At 27.1% G+C, this 10,859-nt stretch overlaps 2 protein-coding genes across 2 annotated transcripts; one reads left to right on the top strand and one right to left on the bottom strand.

Annotated features, from left to right (window-relative positions):
* Nucleotides 1-1,205: 1,205 nt before the first annotated feature.
* Nucleotides 1,206-2,098, top strand: LOC119684052 (protein NDUFAF4 homolog). Its single transcript, XM_038097997.1, has 4 exons — nt 1,206-1,431; nt 1,516-1,607; nt 1,673-1,898; nt 1,958-2,098. The coding sequence occupies exons 1-4, from the start codon at nt 1,287-1,289 to the stop codon at nt 2,077-2,079; spliced, it is 585 nt and encodes a 194-aa protein (XP_037953925.1). The 5' UTR covers nt 1,206-1,286; the 3' UTR covers nt 2,080-2,098.
* On the bottom strand, nt 2,061-4,114 carry LOC119684051 (WD repeat-containing protein 61-like). The gene is made up of 5 exons (XM_038097996.1): nt 4,074-4,114; nt 3,708-4,008; nt 3,411-3,649; nt 3,159-3,346; nt 2,061-2,481 (listed from the first exon to the last, which is right to left on the bottom strand). The coding sequence occupies exons 1-5, from the start codon at nt 4,074-4,076 to the stop codon at nt 2,208-2,210; spliced, it is 1,005 nt and encodes a 334-aa protein (XP_037953924.1). The 5' UTR covers nt 4,077-4,114; the 3' UTR covers nt 2,061-2,207.
* Between the last annotated feature and the right edge of the window lie 6,745 nt (nt 4,115-10,859).

Below are 10,859 nucleotides of genomic sequence, written 5' to 3'. Positions count from 1 at the left end.
AACTTACTGGACTGATGTGAAACTATATATATAATATATATGAAATTAAATCTCTAGATTATTATATATATAATGCGAAAGCAAGAATCTGAAACTAATAATCATTCAATATAAGAATTTGACTTCCTTATATGCTCGATAATTTTAGAAAAAGAAAAGTATACATGACAACATGATTTCAGTTTACTATAATTACTATATTTATAATAATTACTATATTCCAAGCACATATAACAAGTGATTAACTTTATGTACAGTTGACTATATAGGGAACTCCAACATCATATTCAGAATATAATTATAAATTTAGCTGTAACGGCATAACGTTATACCTTATGCCTATTTGATGTCAAGTACATGACTTAATGTTTCAAGAAAAAGGCTATAATCGCCATTTCGACTGTGTATTCTATTAAAGCGCAAAAATTGTTTCTCACATACCACTTAATTGTTATTATTTAATCGCATCCATTAATGTAAATGTAGTTCAAAAATAATTCAGCAAACATAATTCTAAGCTTATTGGAACAAGAAGCACATCGCTTTTTAATATTGTTTATTTTCTCATATACAAATAGTTCTATATCATCGCTAATACTGGATTCGCAAGAGAGTTTTATCAGTTGTTGTTGCTTTCAATGCAAAATTATTTTATTTGTATTTTACTTGAATTTTACTACGAGTAGCTCGTGGAAAGACCTATTATTATGAGTTAAATGCGATCATGTAATTGTCTTATAGCATAAGGAATATTAATAAAAATACGATTAAAAATATTAAGCAACTAGAATAAACTTTTTTTTTAACTAAAAATTATCATTTTAACCGATTTAGTTAATAATTGACTGACAACATGCTTAAGCTAGCTCTGTCAATATTTACAGTGACAAAGGTTAGAAATTACGTTAGCAATACGTTAATAATAATTAACTTTATTGCAGTTAAATTTAAATAAATTTTAGTTTTAATAAATTTAACTACAATAGTCTATAGGAATCGTATTATAAAACTTTAATTATTTCTGATATGATCAAAATAGTAAAACAGTTTTGAAAACAAAAAATATCTTTTATGATCTTTTACTTATAAAAATTATTCAATTTTTATTAATGTATGTGGGCAGTTAAAAATCATTTACATTATAATAAACTTAAATACTCTTTTTTAATTTTGCCGCAAGATGTCACTCTACTGAAAATATTGAACATATGTTTTTTATTTTCATGAGTTTTGCTTTTGTGCCGATTTAATTGAACAAATAATTATAAATTAAAATATTTCTGAAAATGGGTAATGTCAGGTCTATGTTATCGCGCAGAATAAATCGATTTAATGTAGAAAATCGAGCACACAGGTTTTTAGACCGAGAAAAAACGGCTGCGGCACCAAAATTTGAATCTAATATCAAAGACATGCAACGTGCATTGGAACGTAAATATTGCAATTTTTATATATTTTTAAATTCTTGAATGAAAATAAAAAAACATTTAACCTAAACCTATTTGCAATTCTTAGTCGATCCAAATCTTAAGCTTAAGTTAGAAAGCAAGGACTCGGCATTGGACGAACGCTTGAAAAGGGTTTATGTAACATCCGAAGATAAATTTGTATGTTAACGCACACACATTATATATATGACCTTACATTAATATAAATAATTCCAATAAAACAGGTTGAGTATCCTATAACACGAACTTTTAATCCAGATAGACCATTACCATTAGACAGAACAACGCCGGAATTTTCAGAATATGGACATGTAATGCCAAGAGAAGTTGCGCGGGGACGTTGCACATTAAAACAGGCAATTGATTTTATTACGGATCATAATAGTGAGCCAGAAGTCTGGACTAAACAACGAATTGCTCAGCAGTACAAAATGAAGGAACCTCTTATTGGTGTGTAACATTTTAAATAATTATAATAATTTTTAATAATTATTTCCCCTTATTCGCAGATGACATACTTACATATTTTAAATCATTCAATGTTCACATACCGGAAAATACGCGGGATAAACATTTAACACAAGCGCAAATTAAACAAATAGACGCAAAGGATTCAAATTCAACAAAGTAAACGGTTTTTCTTTTATTTATCAAAAATCTTACACGGTTGGTGATTCAAATGAGAAAATGCTTATTTAATGAAAAATAAAAAATTTTAAACTTTAGAATTTTGTACTTGCACTAGATCTATATATGCGTCTAAACAACAGCATTTGGTGGACAGTTATATATATTAAGACACTTGTCCTCCGATACTGAAATCACTTTATCATTATTATAGTTATACGATACACCCCAAGCTTGATCTGCATGTTCCTTAAATGTATGCATACACTTTCTCTCAGCAAAGTCCCAGATTTTAACTGTTGTATCACTAGAAGACGATGCAAAATGTTTACCATCCTCCGAAAATGCAACACAGAGTACCCAAGATGCATGTCCTGAAAGCGTACCAGCTACATCGGAGTGTGCACTGAAAGTATAGAATAAGTTTTTATTAGTTTGTATTTTGTACGATGATCTTATTTAAACTAAACTTAAAGACTATTGGAAATTAATTTTATAAGCAAGGTTGAGAATTGAAGCAAATTGTTGTTGTTGTAGCCCGCGGGGATTAAGATTAATAAAATATGAATATTAATAAAATATTAATATTATTAAAATAATATCGTCGTCACTGGTACAATTTTTCTAAAATCTTTTTTTTGGGAACTTCCCATGAAAACTGGGTTCGTTGTTGTAAAACACAGAGATCTATCGAAGTAGATAACATGAAATAAATTTCTAATACGTGTACATGGGTGTGGTTAGACACAATTGTAGTGTGAGAGCTAGCCGATTGTTTAAAAAGAAAATTGGATTAGGAATAAATGTATTAACATTTGACAAATTTGCACTGCTCTCAATTGAGCTAGGATAGTTCTTGTTGTACAGAGAAGGCATCATTATTTGTAGGGGCTATTAGGCACAGACCTATTGAGAAAATCGTTGTACCGCAACCGTGGTCTTGAAGAGGATACTGCAACTGTGTGGAGGTTTATTGTCAGGTAGCACTGTAATATATGGAACAACGTATAAAATGGGAAAAAACATCAATTGCAAGAAAATGGTTTATCAAAACATATAACAATTATTCAAACTTATACATACACATCATAGAGTTTCATATGTCCATCATCGGATGCCGTCAACAACATCTGGGAATTTGGTGAAAAAGTTAAACTACGCACAGACATAGCGTGACCTTCCAGTGTTTGTACGACCTTACCAGCAGCAACATCAAATATAGTTATGATACCATCAATAGCGCCACTCGCAATATACTTTCCATCCGGGCTCTATTATCAATAAAAATATATTATATTTTAAAAAAAACTCTATATATAAACAAATTATACATACATATGCTATGCTTAGTGTAAATTTTCCGTTTTGTGGATCGAGCACCTGCTCTGTTTGACCAGTCTCTACGCTATACATTGATATTTTACCAGTATGTGAACCCGATATAATAAATTTATTGCATGGCGAAAACGCCACCGTCCACAAATCAACCGGACCTAATCTTAATAGATGTTTGCGCTCTCCGGACTCAGTATCCCAAACACACAAAGTTGAGTCCAAAGAACTACTAGCTATTTCTATAAAAAAATAATTTTAAAATATTATAATTTTGTATTAATATATATGTCTACTTACTTTTTCCATCAGATGAGATTGCAACCGAAATTACACCTAAAGCGTGTCCCTTAAGTGTGTGCCGAAGTTTGAGCGTAGAATCTTTATTAATGTCCCAAACTTTCAACAAATCATCGAGCCCGCCAGTTACGACGAAATCAATAGGCTCATTTTTTTTCTTTGCTGTTAGGGAGTCACGACTTACGTCAGGATCTCTATCCTCTTCAAAACTAGACTCGATTGCCGGTTCCTGAATTCTAGCCCAACCGCAAGACCATATACCGTCTTCATGAGCATTTTCCTCTTTATATATTAAAGAAAACTGTAAAGTATTTATAAATTTTTATTTGTTCCATTAAATTGGAGCTGAAAAATAATTACTCTTACCATATTTTATTGCAAAACTTTAAAAACAAAGTTATTGGCACAACTCAAATAAAATGCAAAGGAAAAACAAAATTGACGTATTTGGCAAACAGATGTAAACAGAGCGTTGCCAACAACTTTTTTACTTGTCACTTAAAAGTTAAAAGCAGCTCATCCACAATGTATTGTTTCAAAAATCCTGATGTAATTAGAAGTAATTATTTGTGGTATTATATTTATTAACAAGTTGATTTATTTTAAAATTTAATATAATTTAAAAAAAGCAGGTATTTTATATTTGATGCTACTTCATCTATTGGTGTAGTCCTAAGTAGCTCGATGGAGTTACAAATGAAAATCATCTAACCAGCAATAAATAATACTCCAGCGTAATTACTCTGTATAAATATCACACTGTTATGGTTTAAACAAAAATTTTTTTATGATTTAAATTAAAACGTTACTTATAATAAACTTAGAAAACTTTAAAAATACGATGGAATTATAAGCAAATATATATTATTAATTAATTTAATTTATTGCTTATACATAAGCATTTTTATATGTTTATGAAGTTTATATATTTATGAAATTAACTGTTAAAATACATTTATTTGGATAGTGTGAACGGACTGTTCATGTTTTGGTCACTGTTTAGTAATTTATGGTCATAACGATGCCAACTAATGTATACCCAAACAAACGTGGTACGGTACGATATGCTATAGATAGCCCTTACGGTATATGGAATAACACAAATAGCTACAGCAGGCTACTACGGCAGTTTACGATATTATATCATAACGCAGTTATACTGCATTTAAAACAATTGACTGCTCTAGATATCGTGGTTAGTTTACAAGATTTGAAAAGTTTGCTCAACATGGAAAAAGAATGTTTAGTTTTAAACTGAATCAATTAAATATGCTTTTAAAACTTTATGAATAATTTATAGTTTCATTATAGGAATTCTTAATATATATCAATTTTTATTATAAAATTTTTATTACAAAATTTTTATTATAAAATTATTTTATAAATTTATATAAATTTATATATGTAAATGCATTTTAAAAAAATAGAAGACTTTTGTTTATTTTAATGCATTTATTTAAAATAATGCTAATATAAAGCATAACACATTGAAAGTGCCTTATCGTACCATATCTTTGTTATCTTAGCTATATCGTTACCGGAAAATGTATGAGATTGTACCAAAACTGATCTGTTTAGAGGTACTTTTAATCACCAGATATGACAATTGATTTACTATTTTTTCTATTATTTATTAACTTAATATTATTTTTACTATAATACTATATACATTATTACATTACATTACTATATACATTACATTACTATATATTTTTATCAAACCCAAAAAAAAACTGTAAGATTGATTTTTTTAAAATCTTTTTATCTTTTATCTGATTGAGTATTTTGATTTCATATGAGACAAATCACAATACGTATCCATTTAAAACTAATGGCAGCCAGTATTTACATGCATATTAACAAGAATATGATATGAAAAGTTTAATATTTTTCACAGCAATTAGTGTACTTTTATTTTTTTATTGGAAACAATTACAAATCCTTAGGAAAACAGTTATTTATTCACACAAAAACAATTATTTAAAATACTTTATTTAAATTATAGTTAAATCCAAATTGTTGAAACTGAAATCTGAAGCTCGATTCCTTAAATGCGATAAACTTTGGGAACAACGAAAAACTTTTTTCTCACCACAGTTTACACTTTCTTGCAAACTTCAAGTTAACAATTATTTTAGATTATAACTGTTAAATAAATAATAATTGTATAGTTCAAATGTAGCATTCAGGAAGTATTGGAAATAGTTGAATATATTAAATATAAATTATATTTATTATTTTCTATTAATATAGCGTTCAGGGAGTATTGGAATTAGTTGAATATGTTAAATATAAATTATATTTATTATTTTCTTTTAATATAGCGTTCAGGGAGTATTGGAATTAGTTGAATATATTATATATAAATTATATTTATTATTTCCTTTTAAATAAATTCTAATGAGTTTTTCGAAAAGAAGAGAACTACAACAACAAAAATGTTCTTTGATATTATTTTAATTAATTGAATTTTTGACTGAATAAATTCTAATATTAAACGGTATATACAACAAACTTTATATAACGCGCACTAAACATATATAGCGACTGCAATAATACCAAATCATACAAATTTATTTCACCATACATTTTAAAAAAAAATTTCTGGCAACACCACAGAAATTCTAAAACAACTCAAGACCTGCTCCCAAGAAAATTTTCATTCATTCGCATTTGAGTGGTGGTCGAGGTATTGTTGAGGAGTCTGATTATAATTGTTTGTTTTTTGTTTAAATAATATATAAATGAATTTTTTATGTAAGTGTGAATCAATTACTTTTTAAATGATCGTTAATAATCAATCCCAGCTAAAAATAATTTCAAATTAAATCAGTGATCAGTGAAATATAACAAAAAAGAAATAAGCGCAAATTATATAGCGATTTTGTGATAAAAAAAATTAATTGAAAAAAATCTTTTCTGTTTGAATGTGTGAATATTATGTGCTTTTAAAATATAAACCGCGGCGCGTTAAATAAAATAAAATTATAATAAAATATTAATTTATTGATTAAATGCTGTGTATGTCGTTTTCAATTGTTAATTTTTTGTGTATGCACCTTGAAACAATAAAAAATTTATAAAATTTGCATTTTCCATGTGTTCGACGACGTGTTTGTGTTAAAGTTTTTCCTACTCCAAGCGCACATTATTGGTCAGACTAAAAGGCAAACAATTCTGTTAAGTAATAACGTGGGTGGTTAACAGCACGCGGTGTACATATGCCAACCGTTTACTTATTAAAAATTAATACGGTTTTTATGCACCAAAACTGTTTACCTATGTATACTTAATATTTATGTTTTTGCTATAATAATAGAATTATGCCGCTTAAGTACGAACAAAGTACACATTCCTTTCTTCAGTAGATTTGATGATGTGCATCATCAAACCAAATGAATCATTTGAGTTAATTTTCTCTGCACCCTACAAAAAAATTATTTTCGGTCTTCTACGACTCTTCTCACAAAATTCTAAAAGCGGCATTTTGAGCATTTTTGGAGTGCCTTTCCGAAAGTGCTTATATCTTTCTATTTTGACCACTCAGTGCACTACAGTTCTTTGCTCACGTTTTTAACTGTTTTGTTAACGTTGTTATTTGTTTATCTTAAAAAATTACTAACCGTTTTTTTTTAATTTGTTTTTTTTTTTTGTTTTTTGTTTCTTTAAATAGTGTGAGCTGAAGTGTTTGGGAAAAAAGTATTAAAAAATAAATAATTAAAAATAAATATATAGAAATTGTGTTTTAATATTAATTTCTTTTGTGTTGTTATTTTGCTAAAACCGGTTTTTATCTCTCACACACATTGTTCTGTGTATTAAAATACAATAACGAAAAAAAAAAACAAACAGCAACAACAAAACAAAACAAAACAACAAATAACTACCAATTTTTGAATTCAAGAAAGGTAAGTGATATGAAATTGCATAATTTGTTCTGCATTTAAAAAAACTCTACCGCTTATTAAAAAAAAATATATATACGTGTGTAATTTTGTGTTTGCAAAAAACAAGAATCTGGCAAATTATAAATCCCTTAGTTTTTTCTTCTTTTTTTTTGTTTTGCAAATTTCAAAAAAAAAAAATGCTATGCCATGTGAGAGAACAGAACAGAACAGTCAGTGGTGGTTTAATATCCTTAGTTTTAAGCATTTGAAGCTAACGATGTGGAAGGCACTTCTTAAACTTAAGACAATAAGTATATTTAATATTTCAATAGTTTCTTCTGCGGAATATTATAGATATATTATATTTTGTGTTTTACTAGTAGACGGCAAAATTACCATAGATGTAAGAATTGTATATATAATTATACCAGTTTATAAATTTCTTTGTAACACAACAAATTAAAATTTATATATCATATATATGTGTATAAATAATATATTATAACTAATTAAATAATATCTATATATATATATATTATTATATATATTATATAATAATAAAATAATATCTATATTATATAGAACATATTTTATTGATTATCCGAACTGCAATCTACTAAACTACCGGCAATATTTCTTCAATTTTAATCATCTCTATACTATCATATATTGTAGATATAAAATATAGATATACAATAGATGTATAGATACATATATATATATATATATATATCGGACATCCTCTTTATATATATAAATACTATATTAAATATATCGCACATCCTTTAAAACAGGCCCAATTCGAAATTCATCAATTTTCAGAAAACGGAAAAAAATGGAAGTTCCATACATTAACTCAAAATTGACGAATTTCGAGTTGTGCCTCTTTTGAAGAGGGTGTGCGATAGGTACATACAATAGATACTGATAAATAAAATAGAATTTAATATAATCTATACTTTTATCAGAAACAAATTGGCTGTCATTGGTAGTAGTTGTAGCTTCACTGGGAGTCAAACTCCCATTAGTATTCTATTGTATATCAGAAAGTTAAGGTCTCTGAATTGGTAAATCAGTTGTCTGTTTCGTATTATATATTGTAGGTTATTATTAGACAATCAGTTGGATGTCTTTCCGTTAATATTACAAATGTTTATAAAAAAATTTCGGTAATCGGTCTATGATTAACACTTTGATGATATTATAAAGAGCAATTCATATTGTGGTTCTGGTTTAAAAGCATTGTTTCAGTGATATATCCATATATCCATTTAGTGATTGTCAATAATTGTTAAAAAATTGTTCATTTTTATTATTATATTTAATGTATGGTAATAGTATCATTGAATTTAAACATTATTTTAGATTACTTAGAAATAATTTGATATTGTCGATCTGTTTTTAATATGTTTATTGAATTTTTTTTTCTATAGATTTAACAAATTCAAAGAAGTTAAGATATTTTTTCTATTTTAATTTCTTTTTCTAATAATATATATTAATTTTATCATATATAACATAGATAAGAACAAATTTTGTAAGGTTTACTAATAAACAGAAATGCTTGAGATTCTTCGTATAACCAAACATATAATGTCAAGACCTTTCGTTATTTTCCATATTTTATTAAATATATGGTTATAGTGACATTCTATTTTAGCATTATTTCAGATTAGCTAGAAATAATTTAATATTGCCGATCTGTTGATAATCTGTTTATTGAATTTGTTTTAATAGATTTAATAAATTCTAAGAAGTTAAGAGATATATACTAGTTATATTGGATATTTTTTTTAATAACAGATATTAATTTTATTGTAAACGTATGTGTGTAAGTAATAATGTGAGTAAATATGAAGTGTGTGTGTTTCCTAAAAGGTAATATAAATCATTGAACCTACTTTTTATATTATTTTTGTTGTGATTTTTATTGTATTTTGAAAGTATGATAGAGAACCATATTTGATTATCCCTGTTTAAACCCAATAGCTAATGATTAAAGTTTTTTTGTATTTTTCCAAAGCGCTTCTAATAGTTCTTGACTATATCTTTTTTACTATTTCTTATGTTTAGTAAATATTAAAAATTCTTGAACTTTGACTTATATGAGTATTATTTTAAGGTCCTCATTAATTAGCAAGTTAACAACAAGATAAATAATTGTTGGTGTTAACATTTATCTGACTAATATTTCGTATTCTTCACATTCTCTAATTACGTGCGTAGGTAGGCAAGTAATGAAAGTATATTTTGCTCAGTGTTAACAATTATAAATTTGTGTAAAATTATTCAACTCACAATTACAAAAATATTTTGGTGTCAAATCTAAAAGAAAAGATCATTGAATAAATTAAAAAAAAAAAAAAGAAACGTTAATGTGTCAGGCTAGACCAATTTTTACTGAGTATTCGTACACACGACGACTTTCTTTGGCATTTGCGTTGACGTTTAACTTCAAGACAATTTATAAGTTAAGTAGCTTAAACATTTCACTATATAAAGATATATCTTTGTACTTGCAAATGGTTTTTTTAATTGTACTTTGTGGAGTTTTTAATTTCTATTTGTACTCATAATTATGTATATGTCAATGCTAATGGAATGTTATTATTAGTGCTTCTTTTAGAAATAAGACAGTACTTTATTTGAGCTTATAATTACTTATAATATATATTTATTGTCAACTTTCTCAAAAAAGAAACAATGAAGACAATGAGAAAAGGAAGATAACAGAAAAAAAGGATAAAATAACAACAAAGAAAATCGTTTGCTGAAACTCAATCGAATTAATCAAGGGTATATGGAGGTTCTTGAACTCTTTCTTGAAAATCGCGTCTTTTAATTCCAACTTTCAAACAGTTGACTGCGGAGCATATGTAATTAAAAAACTAGTGTTTAATTCATTAGTTCAAATCTATTTAGACTGATGAACTTGTCAAGCCCTCACAAAGAGTTACTGTTTGATGTTTCTACGTAGTAATACAATTTGAAAGGTGAATATCCTGTAAAATGTTAGAATGTTATGAATGAAGTTATGACACCTATCCACGCAAGTTTGCTAGCTATTTTGTTTCTTCTTGACTAGGTATTCAAACGAATCTTACTTTAGCATACCTGTCTTTGCATGCTTGTTTGTCATTTTGTTCCTTATAGACCAGATATTCAAACGAGTCTAGCTTTATACGTACCAATGCAGTTATAAAATTTTTGTAAGTTTTGACCAATTTGAATTTAGTGATCCAAGATTGTAGAATTTTTATAGCTT

Source organism: Teleopsis dalmanni, chromosome 2 (assembly GCF_002237135.1).
Source record: "Teleopsis dalmanni isolate 2A chromosome 2, ASM223713v2, whole genome shotgun sequence".
Classification (NCBI taxonomy): Eukaryota; Metazoa; Arthropoda; class Insecta; order Diptera; family Diopsidae; genus Teleopsis; species Teleopsis dalmanni.
The sequence above is the reverse complement of the archived record's forward strand: the minus strand, read 5'-3'. Positions and strand labels throughout refer to the sequence as shown.

Excerpts from the sequence above, each read along its gene's own strand:
- LOC119684052 (XM_038097997.1), top strand. The coding sequence starts at position 1,287 with ATGGGTAATGTCAGGTCTATGTTATCGCGCAGAATAAATCGATTTAAT. Across the intron at positions 1,608-1,672 it reads TAACATCCGAAGATAAATTT|GTTGAGTATCCTATAACACG; the intron begins GTATGTTAACGC and ends CCAATAAAACAG. Across the intron at positions 1,899-1,957 it reads AATGAAGGAACCTCTTATTG|ATGACATACTTACATATTTT; the intron begins GTGTGTAACATT and ends CCTTATTCGCAG.
- LOC119684051 (XM_038097996.1), bottom strand. Across the intron at positions 3,650-3,707 it reads AATCTCATCTGATGGAAAAA|AAATAGCTAGTAGTTCTTTG; the intron begins GTAAGTAGACAT and ends ATTTTTTTATAG. Across the intron at positions 2,482-3,158 it reads CATATGAAACTCTATGATGT|TGCACACTCCGATGTAGCTG; the intron begins GTATGTATAAGT and ends CTATACTTTCAG.